Raw genomic sequence first — 21,743 nt, forward strand, 5'->3', positions numbered from 1 at the left:
TCTTAAAACAAAATTGGTTATATGCATGCGGTTGGTTTTAATTTACTAAAGACACCCAAGATTTGAATCAAAATGTCTTTGATGAGGATGAAATTATAAGAGCCTATGCGCCACATCACAAACGTCCTGCCACATCGGCTCCTCCGGTATCCCACTATCGCCCCTATGGCTCCTCCAGCGATGGGCCATTGCATGATTATTATTACAATCAGGCCGATTTATATATTAAGGCAACCCATAATAATCCCTGCTCCGAGTCTCAATTCCGTTGTGGCAATAATGTGTGTATTCCTTTGCACTTGAGATGTGATGGCTTCTATCACTGTAATGACCTGACCGATGAGTTTAATTGTGATGAATATAGAGCCCAGGGTGATATAAAAACCCCCACTACCGAATCGCCGCCCGCCAATGTAATAAAAACTACCAGCAACCCAAGAAATACTACTGAGAGCGAAACATCTACAGCATCTACAACCACCACAACAACAACTATTACCACTCCGGCTCCCAGTAGGTTACTCTCTCTCTCTCTGTCGAACACGGCTTTAAATATCTTCATTTTTCTTTCCCCCCCAACAACTACAAAATTTTTCACACTTTCTCATCTCACGAAGAATTTTTTTTTTAAAAGAATTTTTAACATTTTACTAAACAAAATTTTAACATTAACATCCCCATTAAACTTTTGCCATTTGAACTACACAAAGTTAAGAATTCATTGGAAACAAACAATTGGCATCAAAAACTAACAAATTTTTTACAGTGTAATTGGCAAAAACTAACAAAAAAAATCATATAAATGTCTAAAATCAAGCAAAAAAAAGTAATAAAAAAATACCTAAAATTAGTCCCAATAACAACCTACTTTTTTATTGAAAATTTCAAAAAAAAAATAAAAAAGTACCAAAAAAGTACTCAAAAAAGTACCAAAAAATATGCCCAAAAACAGTACCACATTATAGTAATTTTTAAACAAACCTTTTTCTTAAATGAAAATATAATATTTTTTGAACATTTCTAAGAAATTAGAAAAGTACCAAAAAAAAGTACCAAAAAATAGTACCCCAAAAAGTACCAGAAAATAATAATTTTTAACAAAACCTTCTTTCTAAACGAAATTTTAATATTTTTATTGAAATTTGTTCAAAATTAGAAAAGTACCAAAAAAAGTACCCGAAGTACCAAAAAAAAAACCCCAAAAAGTACCAGAAAATAATAATTTTTAACAAAAACTTCTTTCTGAACGAAAATTTAATTTTTTATTGAATTTTATTCATAATTAGAAAAGTACCAAAAATAGTACCAGAAAAGTACCAAAAAATAGTATCCCAAAAATTATCAGAAAATAATAATTTTTAAGCAAAACCTTCTTTCTAAATGAAATTTTAATATTTTTATTGAAATTTCCAAAAAATTAAAAAAGTACCAAAAAATGTCCGAAAAAAGTACCAAAAAATAGTACCCCCAAAAGTACCAGAAAATAATAATTTTTAAGCAAAACCTTTCTAAACGAAAATTTAATTTTTCATTGAAATTTATTCAAAATTAGAAAAGTACCAAAAATAGTACCAGAAAAGTACCAAAAAATAGTACCCCAAAAAGTACCAGAAAATAATAATTTTTAAGCAAAACCTTCATTCTAAACGAAATTTTAATATTTTATTGAAATTTATTAAAAATTTCTAAGAAATTAGAAAAGTACCAAAAATAGTACCCCAAAAGTACCAAAAAATAGTACCTAAAAAAGTAACAGAAAATAATAATTTTTAAGCAAAACCATCTTTCTAAACGAAATTTAAATATTTTTATTGAAATTTATTCAAAATTAGAAAAGTACCAAAAATAGTACCCGAAAAGTACAAAAAAATATTATCCCAAAAAGTACCAGAAAATAATAATTTTTAAGCAAAATCTTCTTTCTGAATGAAAATTAATTTTTTTATTGAAATTTATTCAAAATAGAAAAGTACCCAAAAAAATCTTGGGTATATCTACTTTTTTGAAAAAGTACCAAAAAAGTACTTTTTTTCAAAAATCAAAAATTTTCAGTTTTTTTTACAAAATTTTATAGAATTAATATTAATTGCTTTAAAATTTAAGATTTTTCTTAATATTAGAAATTTTCTTGGGTATTTCTACGTTTTCGAAAAAGTACCAAAAAAGTACTTTTTTCAAAAATCAAAAATTTTCAGTTTTTAATTATTTTTTTTACAAAATTTGATAGAATTAATATTAATTGCTTTAAAATTTACCATTTTTTCTTAATATTAGTAATTTTCTTGGGTATTTCTAGCATTTCGAAAAAGTACCAAAAAAAGTACCTTTTTCAAAAATCAAAAATTTTCAGTTTTTAATTAGTTTTTTCACAAATTCTGATAAAATCTAACTTTTTTAATAAGTTTTTGTGGGTAGTTTCAATAGTACCAAAAAAGTACTTTTTTCAAAAATCAAAAATTTGCAGTTTTTTTACAAAGTTTAATAGAATTAATATTAATTGCTTTAAAATTTAAGATTTTTTTTAATATTAGTAATTTTCTTGGGTATTTCTAAATTTTCGAAAAAGTACCAAAAAAGTACTTTTTTCAAAAATCTTTTATTTTCCATTTTCAATATGTTTTTTCACAAATTTTGGTAAAATCAATTTTATTAGCCATAAAATCTAACTTTTTTAATAAGTTTTTGTGGGTACTTTCAATAGTACCAAAAAAGTACTTTTTTCAAAAATCAAAAAATTTCAGTTTTTTTTACAAAATTTAATAGAATTAATATTAATTGCTTTAAAATTTAAGATTTTTTTTTAATATTAGTAATTTTCTTGGGTATTTCTAGCTTTTCGAAAAAGTACCAAAAAAAGTACTTTTTTCAAAAATCTAAATTTTTCAGTTTTTAATTATTTTTTTTTTACAAAATATAATAGAATTAATATTAATTGCTTTAAAATTTAGCCTTTTTTCTTAATATTAGTAATTTTCTTGAGTATTTCTAAATTTTCGAAAAAGTACCAAAAAAGTACTTTTTTCAAAAATCTTTTATTTTAAAATCAATTTTATTAGCCATAAATTCCTAGTTTTTAATTAATTTTGTTAATTTTTGTGGATACTGCAGCTTTTTCAAAAAAAGTACCAAAAAAGTACTTTTTGAAAAAATCATTAATTTTCTGTTTTTTTCAAAAGTAATATTAATTGCTTTAAATTTATGTTTTTTTCTTAATATTAGTAATTTTTGAAAAAGTACCAAAAAAGTACTTTTTTCAAAAATCTTTTATTTTCAATTTTGAATAAGTTTTTTTACAAATTTTGGTAAAATCAATTTTATTAGCCATAAATTCCTACTTTTTAATTAATTTTGTTAATTTTTATGGGTACTGCTGGTTTTTCAAAAAAGTACCAATAAAGTACTTTTTTAAAAAATCATTATTTTTCACAAATTTTGACAAAATTTGTATTAATTGCATAAATTTATGTTTTTTTCTTAATATTAGTAATTTTTGAAAAAGTACCAAAAAAAGTACTTTTTTCAAAAATTTTTTATTTTCTATTTTGAATAAGTTTTTTTACAAATTTTGTTAAAATCAATTATATTAGCCATAAATTCATACTTTTTAATTAATTTTGTTAATTTTTGTGGGTACTGCTGCTTTTTCAAAAAAAGTACCAAAAAAGTACTTTTTGAAAAAATCATTAATTTTCAGTTTTTTTCACAAAATTTGTATTAATTGCATAAATTTATGCTTTTTTCTTAATATTAGTAATTTTTGAAAAAGTACCAAAAAAAGTACTTTTTTAAAAAATCCTTAATTTTTAGTTTTAAATAAGTTTTTCAAAAAATTTATATAAATTTAATACTACTGGCCCTTTTTCAAGTTTAAAATTCTGGTTTTTGTCCAAAAAAATCTACTACTTTTTAAAAAATGTAAGGAAAACATTGTTTTTGTAAACTACACTGTAAATATTTTGTGTGCGTTAATAACTTTGGGTCAATTGTCCATAGGTTTTTCATTTTTAACTTTGTTTTTTATCATAACTTTATATTCATTAAATTTTATTTAAAACTAAGGCATTTTTTACACATTTCTTTCTTTTTTTTATATTTCTTACACCATTGACTCACTATCCATCAAAAAAAAATTTAAAATTTTTTCAAACAATCATGCGTTCTTTTTTAAAACAAAATTATTTTTGCTCGATTTTTTAAAACCAAAAAAAAAAAAAAAAACATTTTAAAACTAAAGAAAAAAAAACTTGCTTAAGCATGGAATTCATTTGTGAAAGTGGCGATTGTATACCATTGGAAAGTGTATGCGATGGCGTTGGCGATTGTAAACGTTTGGATGATGAAAGTTATGGTCTGTGTCATTGCAGCAGCGATAAGGTAAGTTTCTATTCCAAAAAGTTAGGGGAAATCTAAAGCCACATCACAGTTAAAGAAAACTTTTTAAACAAAATCACACACCCAAACAATCAATCACTATATACTCTTTAGTTCAAATGTATACACGGCGGTGGCTGTATACCAAAAGTCCAAGTTTGTGATGGCAAACCTCAATGTCGAGATGGCAGTGATGAGAAAAGTTGTCGTAAGTATTTTAGGATCCTTTCAATTTAAAATTTGTATCATAAAATGCATGTAGTAAATAGTTATGATATGTTTATTTCCAAAAGCATGTTAGTAGTTAAATATGCATGCTCGAGCATGTCTCTTACTAAAATCTTAGTTTTTTGAAAAAAGTAGTTTTAGTTTATGATTTATGTAAAAACATTTATAAATTATGTTTATTTTGTTATATTTTAATGTAGTTTTTTTATGTTTTAATATTTATTTTTGATATTAAGCATTTTTTTTCAGTGTATTTTTCTTTATTTTATTTTAGTTGTATTTTTATTTCGTTTTATTTAAACCTATTTTTGATTTAACCAATTTTTTTAGTTTATTTTTGATTTATACGATTTTTTTCAGTGTATTTTTTTTTGTTTTATCCAAGAAAATTTTTTCAGTGTATTTTTTTTATTTTATGATTTTTATTTAAATTTTATTTAGTTTATTATTTTCTACCCTTATTAATGTCTAAGCACAATTATTTTGCTTAAATTTTATTTCTACTATAAAATTTCTCTCTGTGTAGCCAACAAATTATGACATTTTCTTTAACCAAAAGAAGTCAAAATTAAAAAAAAAATCAAAATTCAAAATTATCACAAATAATCCTTTAAAAAATTGTCTTACTATGGCACTATCTCTATATCTAGAACTAGTTCAACAAAATCTTAAAATTATCGCTCTAGAGAGCTCAATTTTTTTTCAAATTTTTTTCAAAATTATCACAATTTCATTTCCAATCACCCCAAATCTATTCTTTCTCCTAAATGTAACATTTCAATTCATTTTGTTTCTCTATTTCATTCTTATATTTTAATTTTTATCCAGTCATTATTAAAAAAAACTCCAAAAAAAGTACCAAATACAAACTTTGGTACTTTTTACAAAAAGTACCATTTTTACATATTTTAATCAAATAATAAATTCTAACTCAAAAATCTTCCTACAACTTAAAATTTAAAGAAAATTATAAAAAAGTACTTTTTTCAAAATAGTACCAAAAAAGTACCTAACAACTACGTATTTCAAACCTTTCCCAAAATTTTTTTGAAAAAAAAATCTAATTCTTACTTAGAAATCTTTTCTTATCACAAAATTTTAAGAAATTATACCAAAAATTGCAAAAAAGACTTTTTCGAAAAAGTACCAAAAAAGTACTTTTTTAAAAAATATTATATTTCTTCAAATTTTAAATACAAAACACCCCAATATCATAAATTTTAACAAAAATCACTTTTTGAAACTTTTTTTAAAAAAGTACCAAAAAAAGTACTTTTTCAAAAAACCTTTAATTTTCAATAAGTTTTTTCACAAATTTTGGTAAAATCAATTTTAGTATCCATAAAATAAATTTTAGATTTCCTAAAATTTTACCTTTTCCTTATTTTTGACCATTTTATATGATTTTGATACTTTTTCAAAAAAGTACCATAAAAGTACTTTTTTAAAAAAAATTTAATTTCTTCAAATTTTAAATACAAAACACCCCAATATCTTAAATTTTAACAAAAATCATTTTTTGGAACTTTTTTAAAAAAGTACCAAAAAAGTACTTTTTTCAAAAATTAGATTTTAATAAGTTTTTCCAAACATTGTGTTGAAATAAATGCTTATTTCCCTAAAATGTTATCTTATAACTTAATTTTTTGTTAATTATTGTAGGTTTTGTTACTTTTTCGGAAAAGTACCAAAAAAAGTACTTTTTTCAAAAATCTTTTATTTTCAATAAGTTTTTTTCACAAATTTTGTTAAAATCAATTTTAGTATCCATAAAATAAATTTTAGATTTCCTAAAATTTTACCTTTTCCTTATTTTTGACCATTTTATATGATTTTGATACTTTTTCGAAAAAGTACCAAAAAAAGTACTTTTTTTAAAAAAATTTAATTTCTTCAAATTTTAAATACAAAACACCCCAATATCTTAAATTTTAACAAAAATCATTTTTTTGAATTTTTTAAAAAAGTACCAAAAAAGTACTTTTTTCAGAAATGAGATTTTAATAAGTTTTTCCACACATTGTGTTGAAATAAATGCTTATTTCCCTAAAATGTTATCTTACAACTTAATTTTTTGTTAATTATTATAGGTTTTGTTACTTTTTCCAAAAAGTACCAAAAAAAGTACTTTTTTCAAACCTCGTTTATTTTCAATTTTCAATAAGTTTTTTCACAAATTTTGTTAAAATCAATTTTATTATCCATAAAATCTAAATTTTTAAATTAGTTTTGCCATTTTTGTGGTTACTTTCAAAAATAGTACCAAAAAAGTACTTTTTTCATAAATCATTAATTTTCAGTTTTCAGTACGAATAATAAAATTCTTTTTATCACAAAATTTAAAAAAGGACTTTTCTAAAAAAGTACTTTTTTGCAGCAATTTTGTTAAAATAAATTTTATATTTCCTAAAATTTTACCTTTTCCTTATTTTTGACCATTTTATATGATTTTGATACTTTTGCGGAAAAGTACCAAAAAAGTACTTTTTTAAAAATGCACCAATTTTGTTAAAATAAATTTTATATTTCCTAAAATTTTACCTTTTCCTTATTTTTGACCATTTTATATGATTTTGATACTTTTTCGAAAAGGTACCAGAAAAAGTACTTTTTTAAAAATCATGTATTTTCAAAATTTAGTCATTTTTTTCACAAATTTTGATAAAATATAGTTTTATTTTCTTTAAAATTTATTCATTTTGATAATTTTTATTGACTTTTCAATTTTTTCGAAAAAGTACCAAAAAAGTACTTTTTACAAAATCAAGTATTTTCACAAATTTTGATAAAAATACCTTTGAAAAATTACCAAAAAAGTACTTTTTCCAAAATCAAGTTTTTTATTTTCCCCTAAAACTTAACCTTTTACCTTAACTGTGTTTAGTTTTGTTGGTTTACAACATCTTTGAATATGTACAAAAAAGTACTTTTTTCCAAAATCAGTTATTTTCCTTAAAATTTTCCAAAAATGTTGTTGAAATACATTTTATTTTCCTTAATAATTATCTTTACCTTAATTTTGATCAGTTTTGTTGATTGTAATACTTTTTCCAAAAAGTACCTGAAAAAGTACTTTTTTGCAAAATCATTTATTTTCATGTTTTAATAAGTTTTATCACAATTTTTGTTCAAATAACTTTATTGTCCTTCAAATTTTCTCATTTACCTCAATTTTGTTGATATTGGTACTATTTTCCAAAAAGTACCAAAAAAGTACTTTTTCCAAAATCCAGTATTTTTAAAAATTTTGATAAAATAACTACTTTTTTCCCTAAAACATAACGTTTTACCTTAATTGCAATCAGTTTTGTTGGCTTAGCAACTTCTTTGAAAAAGTACCAAAAAAGTACTTTTCCAAAATCAAGTATTTTTACAAATTTTAACTTTTTGCCTCAATTTTAATCAGTTTTGTTGATTGTGATACTTTTTCCAAAAAGTACCTGAAAAAGTACTTTTTTCCAAAGTCATTTATTTTCATGTTTAAATAAGTTTTATTACAATTTTGTATCAAATAACTTTTATTGTCCTTCAAATTTATTAATTTTCCTTAATTTTGATCAATTTTGTTGATATAAAAACTTTTTTCAAAAAAGTACCAAAAAAAGTACTATTTTCCAAAATCGTTTTAGAACCGATTTTGATCAAATTTTCCTTAAAATTTATTAATTTTGATAAAATTTGTTGATATTGGTACTTTTTTCAAAAAGTACCAAAAAAGTACTTTTTTCCAAAATCGTTTATTTTTATCATTTAAACAGTTTTTTTGACAAATTTTGTGTATTTTCATTAACATTTCTTTGTTTTTTGTTTTTAAAATAACTTCTTTTTCCCATAAAATTTAATTTTTTACCTTAATTGTGACCAGTTTTGTTAGTTTTGCAAAAAAGTACTTTTTTGCAAAATCATTTATTTTCATGTTAAAATAAGTTTTATTACAATTTTGTATCAAATAACTTTTATTGTCCTTCAAATTTATTAATTTTCCTTAATTTTGATCAATTTTGTTGATATAAAAACTTTTTTCAAAAAAGTACCAAAAAAAGTACTATTTTCCAAAATCGTTTTAGAACAGATTTTGATCAAATTTTCCTTAAAATTTATTAATTTTGATAAAATTTGTTGATATTGGTACTTTTTTCAAAAAGTACCAAAAAAGTACTTTTTTCCAAAATCGTTTATTTTTATCATTTAAACAGTTTTTTTGACAAATTTTGTGTATTTTCATTAACATTTCTTTGTTTTTTGTTTTTAAAATAACTTCTTTTTCCCATAAAATTTAATTTTTTACCTTAATTGTGACCAGTTTTGTTAGTTTTGCAAAAAAGTACTTTTTTCCAAACTCATTTATTTTCATGTTTAAATAAGTTTTATTAAAATTTTTGTTTAAATAACTTTTATTGTCCTTCAAATTTATTAATTTTCCTTAATTTTGATCAATTTTGTTGATATAAAAACTTTTTTCAAAAAGTACCAAAAAAAGTACTTTTTTCCAAAATCGTTTTAGCACAGATTTTGATCAAATAACTTGTATTTTTCTTAAAATTTTTTAATTTTGTTAAAATTTGTTGATATTGGTACTTTTTTCAAAAAGTACCAAAAAAGTACTTTTTTCCAAAATCGTTTATTTTTATAATTTAAACAGTTTTTTGCCATATTTTGTGTATTTTCTGCATGTTTTCATTTTCTTTATGTTCTTAGCTTGTATATTTCTATGTCTCAGTGTTTCATGTTTCGATAAATTATCATTTTTTACTACACTATTTTATTTATAAAACAAATCATTTACATTTTCTTTTTTTTTTCTATGCCAAAATTTTTGTTTACTTTCATGTATCATTTAAACAAAATTCTGCTTTTAAAATCACATCATTATTTCAACTACATCTTAAACTATATCTGCATCTACTATACAAAAAAAAAAAAATAAACTTTAAATGAAATTCTCAAAATTTACGTGCTACAAAAACAAACAAAAGATTTCAATGCAAATTTTAATAAAACGCGCAATTTGGCTGAATGTTTAAGTTTTCAATTTCAATGCGCCGATGGCATCTGCATAGCGGGCTATAAATTATGCAATGGCATCACCGATTGTCTAGATGGTTCGGATGAAATCAATTGTCCTCTCAATTATGATGAAGCTAATTATGGTAAAACACTACAACAAATGGCTCCCCAAACAAACTAACTCTAGCAACTCAACTAGTCTTTGAATTAAGCACTTTTTAGTTAAAAATTTAACCCTAAAAAACCCCCTTGATTTAAATGGAAATCTATTTCTTTTAACCTCAACATTTATTTAACATTTCATTTATTTTTTTCTGTTTTTTTTTACATACAACACTGTTACTCCTTACATATCATTCTACATCTCATACATATCTCCATGACATCAAAAACATTTTATTATCACCATCTGACACCTTCATCTTAAAGAAGATTTCGTACCAGAGGACCCCTTGAATGAGTGTGATATTTATGAATTTGAATGTGATTATTCGCGTTGCATACCGATCGAGAAAAAATGTGATGGTTATCCGGATTGTGATGATGAGACCGATGAAATCGATTGTCCTCCTTTTACAGGTAACAACAAAGAACCACCAAAGTCTCTTCACACCCTTAACCCTACAACACTCACCATATTAAATGTTTACAATGTCTAAGGGGCCTCCCTTAACCCCCAACCCCTTCTCAACAAATAAGTGTTTAATTGTTTAATTTTAATATGTTTTTGTTCACAGATAATTGTAATAGTAATGAATTTGAGTGTGATGGAAGTTTTTGTATTTTACGTGATCAACAATGTAATGGCGTACCGAATTGTAATGATGGCACCGATGAGAAAAATTGCACTTTCTGTAGGGAGGGAGCATATCTGTAAGAACAGAACAATAAATATTATGAAATTTGCTTAAAAAACCTATTTTAGCCAAATAGCTAAATTTTTCCAAAAAGTACCAAAAAAAGTACTTTTTTTAAAACTGAATTTTAAAAGCAAAATTATCCTGTTTTCATTTGAAGGACAAAAACAGCTTAAAATTTATTAAAATTATTAATTTCCCTCAATTGTACTATTTTTCCAAAAAGTACCAAAAAAGTACTTTTTTGAAAATTCGATTTTTAGTTAAATTCAAGTATCAAACAATTAAAAAAACATTTTTATGACAAAAATTTCATGTTTTCTAAAAAGTACCAAAAAAGTAATTTTTCTAAAAATTGTTTTAAAATCTAAAACAATCACAAATTTAAGTTTTAAGCAAATTTAAATTCAAATTAAATAAAAAGATAATTTTCTTGGCAAAAACAATTTTTTTTAAAAAAGTACCAAAAAAGTACTTTTTGAAAAATTCCATTATTATAGCATTTAAAATTAAATTTTCTGCTTTTAATACCGAATTTTTAATAAAAGTACTGTTTTATAGAAAAGTACCAAAAAAGTACTTTTTCAAAAATTTGTTGTTTAAGCTAATTTAAGTTCAAATTAAATAAGAAAATATATTTTCTAGACAAAAAACAACTTTTTAAAAAAGTACCAAAAAAGTACTTTTTCTAAAAATTCCAATTTAAGGACTATCCCCAATATTTCAGCACTTATAAATCAATTTTCCATCAAACAACTCAATAAAAGTAATAACTTTCTGTAAATTCCCCTTCAATACCAAATTTTTTATAAAAGTACTATTTTTTTAGAAAAGTACCAAAAAAGTACTTTTTGGAAAACTCGATTTTTATACAAATTTTAGTTTAAATTAAATAAGAAAATATAATTTTCAGCAAAAACTGACTTTTTTAAAAAAGTACCAAAAAAAGTACTTTTTCTAAAAACTTGTTTTCAAAGAATATCTCCAATATATCAGCATTTAAAATCAAATTTCCTGTCAAATAACTAAATAAAAGTAACAATTTTGTGTAAATTCACCTTCAATACCAAATTTTTAATAAAAGTACTATTTTTTAGAAAAGTACCAAAAAAGTACTTTTTGGAAAACTAGATTTTTATACAAATTTTAGTTTAAATTAAATAAGAAAATATAATTTTCAGCAAAAACTAACTTTTTTAAAAAAGTACCAAAAAAGTACTTTTTCTGAAAATGCAGTTTTAAAAACTATGTATCTCCAATATTTCAGATTTTGGCAAAATAAACTAATTTTTGCAAATAAAAAGCTTTAAAAAATTAAAATTTTTACAAAAATCTCGATTTTCATAAAAAGTACCAAAAAAGTACTTTTTTAAAAAATTGAGTTTTTGGTAAAATTAATAAATTTTCGCAAATATAAAGCTTTAAAAATGAAAATATTACCAAAAATTTAAATTTTCACAAAAAGTACCAAAAAAGTACTTTTTTAAAAAATTTAGTTTTTGGTAAAATAAACCAAAAAATTATTTTTTAAAAATTTTGGTAAAATTAACAAATTTTCGCTAATATGAAGCTTTAAAAACAAAATTTTGACAAAAATCTCGATTTTCATAAAAAGTACCAAAAAAGTACTTTTTTAAAAAATTGAGTTTTTGGTAAAATTAATAAATTTTCGCAAATAAAGCTTTAAAAATTAAAATTTTGACAAAAATCTCGATTTTCATAAAAAGTACCAAAAAAGTACTTTTTTAAAAAATTGAGTTTTTGGTAAAATTAACCAATTTTTGCCCATATAAAGCTTTAAAACTGAAAATTTTAACAAAAATCTCGATTTTCATAAAAAGTACCAAAAAAGTACTTTCTTAAAAAATTTAGTTTTTGATAAATTAACAAATTTTTTGCAAAAAAATCTCTGTCAAAAAGCAAATTTCATAATTTACCCTTTGAAATCATTGTTTTCCATATTAATTGATTCATCTTTTTTTTAAATCAAAATCTTCTTGACACAAACATCAACTCAAACATCTCAACATCAAAATCATCCTCATCCAACAACTCATCATCAATGTTACACCACAACACAACAACACACATACACTTTAAAACAAACTGTGCACCACAAAATTATTCTTACACTGGGCAAAAAAATAAAAAATAAAACTCTTCTACGTATTACTGTTTTGTAAAAACTTTAGTTGCAATACGGGTGAATGTATTTTAGACAATTTACATTGTAATGGTCACAATGATTGTGCTGATGGTAGTGATGAGCACAATTGTGGTAAGTTTCTCTTCTTTTTCTTGTATACAAATGGTTTGAGTCCTTACTAATTGTAAAACATATTTATGTAGTTGCCTTAGTTTTTGTATAAGTATTTTTTTTATAGAAATTTAGTTTAGAGTTTTAGCAGTAAATCCCCTATAGTTTAGTTTTACTAATTTCCATAAAATTTAAAACATTTTTTTTTATAATTAAAAATTGTTCCTTAATTTTTTTGTGTTTTTTTTATGTTTTCATTTAATAATTTTTTATTTGTTTTTCCTTGTTTTCTTAAAAGAGGATTGTCCCAAATTGTCTATGAAATGCAATGACACATGTGTTAGTTTAAATTTAGAATGCGATGGCAAAATCGATTGTTCCGATGGCTCCGATGAACAGGGTTGCGATGGTAAACTCTCTCTCTATCTCTCTGTCTTTCTATTTTGCTAATACACTCAAATGTGATTAATGTTATTAACAAAATTTGGCTTTGTTAACACGAATTGTTGTGTCTAACCTTTATCAAGCGAAATTCAAAATTCTGTTCCCTAGTCTCTTCCCAAAATCTTCAAAAAATATCCCCTCAGGAAAAGCTTTTTTATTAAACCATAAAAGCTTTCTTATTTTAATATAAAATTTCAACAAAAAAAACCTACAAAAATAAGCTATGAATACTTTAAAACAATTATTTTTAGAAAAAAGAGCTTTTTTCAAAAGCTTTTAAATTAATCAACAAAAGCTTTTTTATTTCAATACAAAATTTTCAAAAAAAAACCTTATTAAAATAAACTATACATATTTTAAAACAATTTGTTTCCAAAAAAGGAGCTTTTTTCAAAAGCTTTTAAATTAATCAACAAAAGCTTTTTTTATTTTAATACAAAATTTCCAAAAAAAAAACATTATTAAAATAAAGTATGCATAATTTAAACAATTTGTTTGCCAAAAAAAAAGCTTTTTCAAAAGCTTTTAAATTAATCAATAAAAGCTTTTTTATTTTAAAACAAAATTTAAAAAAAAACCTTATTCAAATAAACTATATATAGTTTGAAACAATTTGTTTCCAAAAATGAGCTTTTTTCAAAAGCTTTTAAATTAATCAAAAAAAGCTTTTTTATTTCAATACAAAATTTCCAAAAAAAAACCGTATTAGAATAAAGTATACATAGTTTAAAACAATTTGTTTCGAAAAAAGGAGCTTTTTTCAAAAGCTTTTAAATTAATCAACAAAAGCATTTTTATTTTAAAACAAAATTTAAAAAAAAACCTTATTCAAATAAACCATATATAGTTTAAAACAATTAGTTTGCAAAAAAAAAACTTTTTTCAAAAGCTTTTTAATTATTCAATAAAAGCTTTTAAAGACTTGTTTAAAAAATGTTTCACTATTTAGATTTTCATATTGTATATCTATCAAACATAATTTTCTAGAAAAAGCTTTTATTTTCAAAAGCTTTTTTAAGCAACACCAAAAGCTTTTAATGTAACATATAACAATTTTATAATAAAATCCTTATAGTTTTGTTAATAACTAACTGAAATTCAGTTTGTCGTAAAAAAGCTTTTGCTTTCGAAAGCTTTTCTTATAAAGCTTTTATGATTTATTTGTATATTAAAAAATTTTACAAGTTTTTCAGGTTCTTAGAGCCTCAAATGTTTGTTTAAAGTTAAAAATTTTTATGAAAGAGCTTTTTCCAAAAGCTTTTTTTATTAGCCAATTAAAGCTTTTACAATTAAACATCAAAATTTATATAATCAAACGTTCATGTTTTATTTTTGCTTTAATTAAACACTTTTTTCAGAAATGAGCTTTTGTAAAAGCTTTTTTGGATTAGCCCCTAAAGCTTTTAAAGTTGTTTTTCAATATGTCCATAAAAAAAGATTCACTAATTCGATTTATATCTTTAAAAATATAATTTTTTCTGAAAAGAGCTTTTATTTTCGAAAGCTTTTTTGTTTATCAAAAAAAGCATTTAATGTAAAATGCAAATTTTCTTATATAGCTTTTATATTACTTATTTAAAACTATTGCAGGGGTTTTAAGGCTTCAAATATTATAATTATTTTAAAAGCTTTCAAAAGCTCTTGAATTTCCTTAAGCTTTTAGGTATTCAAAACCTAAAATATGATCAAAAATTACATTTAAACATTAAAATATCTAAGAAATAATAAAAGCTTTTATAAGCTTTAATTTTTTTCTATGATTTTAGTTTAATAAAACCCACAAAACTTAAAAGCTTTTCTTATATTTCACTTAAATATTGAAATTTATTAAAGAAATTTTTAAATTTTCTTTGATCTACCTCCCATCCTTCCCATCTCCCTCTTTAATCATTTTACTAAATCTTTTCATTATTCTCATAAACATTTTTTTCACTTGTTTTTTTGTTTTTCATACAACTTTCTGTTTCACACAAATATACTAAAAAAAAAACAAAAAACTTTGCCTAAAACCTTAAAGAGCGTAACAAAGACCATTTTGAAATAAAATTTGAAAATGACACCTGTCGTACGGATCAATGGAAATGTGATAATTTTGATTGTATTAATAAGAAATTTTTATGTGACCGTCACTTTGATTGTAAGGATCATTCCGATGAATCAGCCAAATATTGTCATCCCAAGGGTAATGATAAAATTTAGACAAATAAGTTATAAGTATTTTATTTACCCCCCCCCCCCAAAAAATAAGTATTTTTTTTTAGAATTAAGTCAAAATTTTTCTTGTACAAAAACCATAAAACCCTTTTGATGTAATTATAATTGTTTTAAAAACCATTTAAGCCTCTCATATGTAAAAATAAAACAAACAAAAACTCATTGCCAACATAAGCTAACCAAAATGTTTTTCTTTCTCTCTCTCTCTTTATATTCCCTGCTTTTTCTCTCTCTCTCTTTATGTTACACCTGACAAACAAAACTCATGTTTGCTCTCATGCTTGCTTGTCAAAATCAAAAACAAAAACAAAACAATCATGCTAAATATCCCAACACACGCACACACCCGACCGCTTGACTCCAAAAAAAATGGCCAAACCAAAAATTAAATCACATCAGTCACAACTGTTTTAACCCCCGATGAATGTAACGACAGTCAATTCTTCTGTGATGATGATTGCCATCCCATATCGATTCGCTGCAATGGCCAATATGACTGTGCTGATCGTAGCGATGAAGAGGGCTGTACTCGTCCCACACGCCATCCCCCCATCTATCCCTGTCCCCAGCATACCTGCCCCAATGGTCACTGTTACAGTGAGAATGAACGTTGTGATGGTATTTCTCAATGTGATGATGGTTCAGATGAAGCTGAATGTAAGTTATACTAAATATATACACTCTAACATAAAAGCTCCCAAAGCTCTACTAACTAACCCCCTACACTTTCTCATTTATTATAATATTTATTACAAAAAGCACATACTACATATAATTGAAAGCACCATCTATGTAATCATAAGTTATAAATTAATTGGTTGATAGTTTTTTTTTTAATAAAAGAAGTGAAAAAAGCTCTAAAGCTTTTTTTTTAAAGAAAAGAGAAATAAAAGCTTGTTTCTAAAAGCTTATAAAAACATTTCCTTGTAAAAGCTTTATAAGATTACAAGCTTAAAACTTTAAATTTTGACCAAAAAATTTTATTTTGAAAAAGTACTTTTTGAAAATTTGGTACCATTTTTTGTACCTTATGTAAAAAAGTACTTTTTGATAAAATAAATTTTTTCCAATTTTAATTTCTTTAGCAAAATAAAGAAAATTTTGGACAAAACGTAAATTTTTAAAAAAGTACTTTTTTGAAAATTTGGTACCATTTTTGGTACCTTATGTAAAAAAGTACTTTTTGATAAAATAATTTTTTTCCAATTTTAATTTCTTTAGCAAAATAAAGAAAATTTTAGCCAAAAATTCAATTTTGAAAAAAGTACTTTTTTGAAAATTTGGTACCATTTTTTGTACCTTTTGTAAAAAAGTACTTTTTGATAAAATAAATTTTTTCCAATTTTAATTTCTTTAGCAAAATAAAGAAAATTTTGGGCAAAACTTAAATTTTTAAAAAAGTACTTTTTTGAAAATTTGGTACCATTTTTGGTCCTTTATGTAAAAAAGTACTTTTTGATAAAGGAAATTATTTCCAATTTTAATTTCTTTAGCAAAATAAAGAAAATTTTTGCCAAAAGTTCAATTTTGAAAAAGTACTTTTTTGAAAATTTGGTACCATTTTTGGTCCTATATGTAAAAAAGTACTTTTTGATAAAGGAAATTTTTTCAAATTTTAATTTCTTTAGCAAAACAAAGAACATTTTTGCCAAAAATTCAATTTTGAAAAAGGTACTTTTTGCAAATTTAGTACCATTTTTGCTACTTTTTGTTAAAAAGTACTTTTTGATAAAAGAAATTTTTTCCAATTTAAATTTCTTTAGCAAAACAAAGAACATTTTTGCCAAAAATTAAATTTTTGAAAAAGGTACTTTTTGGAAATTTGGTACCATTTTTTGTACCATTTGTAAAAAAGTACTTTTTGATAAAATAAATTTTTTTCAATTTTAATTTCTTTAGCAAAATAAAGAACATTTTGGGCAAAACTTAAATTTTTAAAAAAGTACTTTTTTGAAAATTTGGTACAATTTTTGGTACCTTATGTAAAAAAGTACTTTTTGATAAAGGAATTTTTTCTTAATTTTATTTTCTTTAACAAAATAAACATAATTTTTGGCAAAATTAATAAATTTTGTAAAAAGTACTTTTTGAAATTTGGTACTTTTATGTACATTTTGTAAAAAAAAGTACTTTTTTCTTGGAAAAATTTCCAATTTTAATTTAATTAAAAATTAGAACATTTTTACCAAAATTTTTTTTTTTTTCGAAAAAGTACTTTTTAAAAATTGGTACCATTTTTGGTACATTTTGTAAAAAAGTACTTTTTGATAAAGGAATTTTTTCTCAATTTTATTTTCTTTAACAAAATATAGATAATTTTTGGCAAAAATTAATAAATTTTGTAAAAAGTACTTTTTGAAAATTGGTACTTTTATGTACATTTTGTAAAAAAGTACTTTTTTCTTGGAAAATTTTCCATTTTTAATTTAATTAAAAATTAGAACATTTTTACCAAAATTTTTTTTTTTTCGAAAAAGTACTTTTTAAAAATTGGTACCATTTTTGGTACATTTTATAAAAAAGTACTTTTTGATAAAGGAATTTTTTCCCAATATTAATTTGTTTAACAAAATAAAGATAATTTTTGGCAAAAATTAATAAATTTTGTAAAAAGTACTTTTTGAAATTTGGTACTTTTAGGAACATTTTGTAAAAAAAGTACTTTTTTCTAGGAAAATTTTCCATTTTTAATTTAATTAAAAATTAGAACATTTTTACCAAAATTTATTTTTTTTTTCGAAAAAGTACTTTTTAATAATTGGTATCATTTTTGGTACATTTTTTTAGAAAAAGTACTTTGTTAGGAAAATTTTCCTATTAGATTGCCTTTAAAAAATCATTGAAAAATTTATAAAAAAAATTCAAATTTGAAAAAGGTACTTTTTTCAAATTTAGTACTTTTTTAGAAAAAGTACTGTTTTCATAAAAATGTTTATTTTTATTTTTTCTAGTAATAAAAAATAAATTTTTGGTGCAAAAAATCATTTAAAAAAAAAGTACTTTTTTACTGATTTCACTTCTTTTACTCCTCAAAATCTTAAACACTTCCAAATTTTACTCCTTTAAGCACTTATATAACCATTACTTATATCCAAATAAAAAGCTTTTTATCACTTACTTATCTCTCTGCAAAAAAAAAAAACAAACAACTTTTTCTCTTTTTCTTTTCTATCACTGAAACACAATGCTTTTAAACCACAAACACTGTTCAAACCTTTTCAAATTTTTCACCATTAACTAAAAAATATTAAACCATAAATCCAGGTTTGATCTGTAAGGAGGATGAATTTGTGTGTTTTGATCGTAAATATTGCATCAATGAGACACAACACTGTGATGGCTACTATGATTGTAAAGATTTTTCAGATGAACAAAATTGCATTGGTTAATATCTAAGTTTACAACAAGTTTTAACTTAATTTGTTAAGTTTTTTTTAGTAGATAAAAATTAAAAGCTTTTTTTCTTAAGTTATGATTTTAAGTAGCTTTTTATTTAAGGCATGTTTTATGTGTAGTGTATAATAGTTTTAGTCTCAAAGCACTTTTTTCTTATCAACTGTATTTAGTTGTTTTAGAAAGCTTTTTTTAAAAAAGCTTTTTGTGTAATAAAATCTTTATTTAACTCTCTCTTCTTTTTTGAAAATTTTCTTAATAAAGGCTGTGCCGCTGATCAATTCCGTTGCCGTAATGGTGATTGTGTGCCCGGCTATGCCCAATGTAATGGTCGTCATGAATGCATTGACCACTCTGATGAAGAAGACTGTTCTGATCCTATTCCCGCTTATCCCAGCCGTTGCATGCCTAGCCAGTTCCGTTGTGACAGCGGCCAGTGTGTTACTGCTTTGGCCAGATGTAATGGTTACACTGATTGTCTCGATTCCTCTGATGAGAAACATTGCAGTAAGTATACAACCCAAAAAGTACCTAGAAAGTACTTTTTAGAAAAGTACCCAAAACTCATTTAGTACCAACCGAAACTATTTATATTTTCAGTAAATTTTTTAATTTTTTAGCCTAATTGCAGAATTAGCTAAAATTATTAATAAATTTCGTAGTTTACAAAAAAGTACCCAAAAAAGTACCAAATTTTTTTTGGATAAAAAAAGTACCAAATTCCAAAAATTAAGCTTAAACAAAGATTTTAAGCTAAAACTATTTTTTCAAAAATTTTAAAAGCTAAATTTCAGTTATAAAAGTACTTTTTTACAAAAGGTACAAAATTTTCAAAAAGTACTTTTTACAAAATATAACATTTTTGACCAAATTTTCTTGGTATTATATAATAAAATAAAGTTGGAAAAATTTCCACGAAAAAAAGTACTTTTTTAAAAAAAAGTACCAAATTTTCTAAAAGTACTTTTTGTACAATTTCAATTTTTTTAGACAAAATGTGCTTTATTTCTTTGAAAATATAAAAATTCGGAGAATTTCCTTAAAAAAAGTACTTTTTTTATAAAAGGTAACAAAAATGGTACCAAATTTTCAAAAAAGTACTTTTTGTCAAAGTAATTTTTTTGCCCAAAAATGTAAAATTTTTTCTTTAACAAAATATAATTTGCAAAAATTCAGTAAAAAGTACTTTTTTTACAAAAGGTACTAAATTTTCAAAAAAGTACTTTTTACAAAATATAACATTTTTGACCAATTTTTCTTGGTTTTGTATAATAAATTAAAATTGGAAAAATTTCTTAGAAAATAGTACTTTTTTAAAAAAAGTACCAAATTTTCTAAAAAGTACTTTTTTGCAAATCTAATTTTTTGACCAAAATTTCTCAAATTGATACAAGAAATCAAAATTGGAAAAATTTCCTGTGTCAAAAGTACTTTTTTTGCCAAAGGTACCAAAAAAAAAGTACAAATTATAAAAAGTACTTTTTTGAATTTAAAATTTTTTCCCCCAAAAGTTACAATTTTCCTTTAAGAAATTCTAATTTGCCAAATTTCTGTAAAAAAGGTACTTTTTCCTATAATATACTAAAAATGGTACAAAATTTTCAAAAAAGTACTTTTTTCGAAATTTAATTTTTTGACCACAATTTCTGAAATTGATACATGAATCAAAATTGGAAAAATTTCCTGTGTAAAAAGTACTTTTTTACAAAGGTACTAAAAAAGTACCAATTTTTTAAGAAAGTACTTTTTTGAATTTTTACATTTTTTGTCCAAAATTATATATTTTTTTCTTTATGAGATTAAAATTTGAAAAAAGTACTTTTTTACAAAAGGTGCCAAAAAAAGTACCAATTTTCAAAAAGTACTTTTTTCCAAATTAAATTTTTAGACCAAAATTTCTCAAATTGATACATGAAATCAAAATTGCAAAAATGTCCTGTGTAAAAAGTACTTTTTTACACAGATACTAAAAAAGTACCAATTTTTTAAAAAAAAGTACTTTTTTGAATTTTTACATTTTTTGTCCAAAATTATATATTTTATTTCTTTATGAAATTAAAATTAGAAAAAAGTACCTTTTTACAAAAGGTACCAAAAAAAGTACCAATTTTCAAAAAGTACTTTTTTCCAAATTTAATTATTTGGCCAAAATTTCTCAAATTGATACAAGAAATCCAAACTGGAAAAATTTCCTGTGTAAAAAGTACTTTTTATCCAAAGGTACCAAAAAGTACCTATATTTTAAAAAAAGTACTTTTTCGAATTTTTACATTTTTTGTCCTAAATATCTATTTTTTTCTTTCTTTATGAAATTAAAATTAGAAAAAAGTACTTTTTTACAAAAGGTACCAATTTTCAAAAAGTACTTTTTTCCAAATTTAATTTTTTGAACAAAATTTCTCAATTTGATACATGAAATCAAAACTGGAAAAATTTCTTGTGTCAAAAGTACTTTTTTACACAGGTACTAAAAAATTACCAATTTTTTAAAAAAGTACTTTTTTGAATTTTTACATTTTTTGTCCTAAATTATATATTTTTTTTCTTTATGAAATTAAAATTAGAAAAAAGTACTTTTTTACAAAAGGTACCAAAAAAAGTACCAATTTTCAAAAAGTACTTTTTTGAATTTTTTTTTTCCAAAATTATGTATTTTTTCATGATAATTAGAAAAAAATGTTTCTTTTATTTATACAATAATCAAAATTTGAGAAAATTTCCTTTGTAAAAAGTACTTTTTCACAAAGGTACCAAAAAAAAGTACCAATTTTTAAAAAGTACTTTTTTTAATTTTTTTAATTTCTTTTTTTAGGAAATAAAAATTAAGAAAAATTTCTGTAAAAAAATATTTTTTTTACAAAAAGTACCAAATTTTCATTGTTCTTTTTAAAAAATTTTGTTTTTTTAAGTTTTTTCTTAGGAAAAAAAGTACCAAAAAAGTCCTTTATTTTCCCTTAGTATTAAAATTAATT

At 22.8% G+C, this 21,743-nt stretch overlaps 1 protein-coding gene across 12 annotated transcripts in view; it reads left to right on the top strand.

Annotated features, from left to right (window-relative positions):
- The window catches only part of trol (terribly reduced optic lobes), a 239,541-nt gene that overhangs the window by 169,036 nt on the left and 48,762 nt on the right, over positions 1 to 21,743 (top strand). For 5 of the 12 annotated variants that reach the window (XM_065510085.1, XM_065510086.1, XM_065510094.1 and 2 more), the window contains 5 exons: positions 52 to 513; positions 4,235 to 4,374; positions 4,486 to 4,579; positions 15,778 to 16,035; positions 19,036 to 19,278. In XM_065510085.1, coding sequence (XP_065366157.1) covers positions 52 to 513; positions 4,235 to 4,374; positions 4,486 to 4,579; positions 15,778 to 16,035; positions 19,036 to 19,278 — 1,197 coding nt within the window. Of the gene's footprint in view, positions 1 to 51; positions 514 to 4,234; positions 4,375 to 4,485; positions 4,580 to 10,035; positions 10,186 to 10,343; positions 10,480 to 12,655; positions 12,742 to 15,777; positions 16,036 to 19,035; positions 19,279 to 21,743 lie in introns of all 12 variants that reach the window. The other 7 variants (XM_065510090.1, XM_065510091.1, XM_065510087.1 and 4 more) reach the window with 7 other exon arrangements.

This window comes from Calliphora vicina, chromosome 4 (genome assembly GCF_958450345.1).
Source record: "Calliphora vicina chromosome 4, idCalVici1.1, whole genome shotgun sequence".
NCBI lineage: Eukaryota > Metazoa > Arthropoda > Insecta > Diptera > Calliphoridae > Calliphora > Calliphora vicina.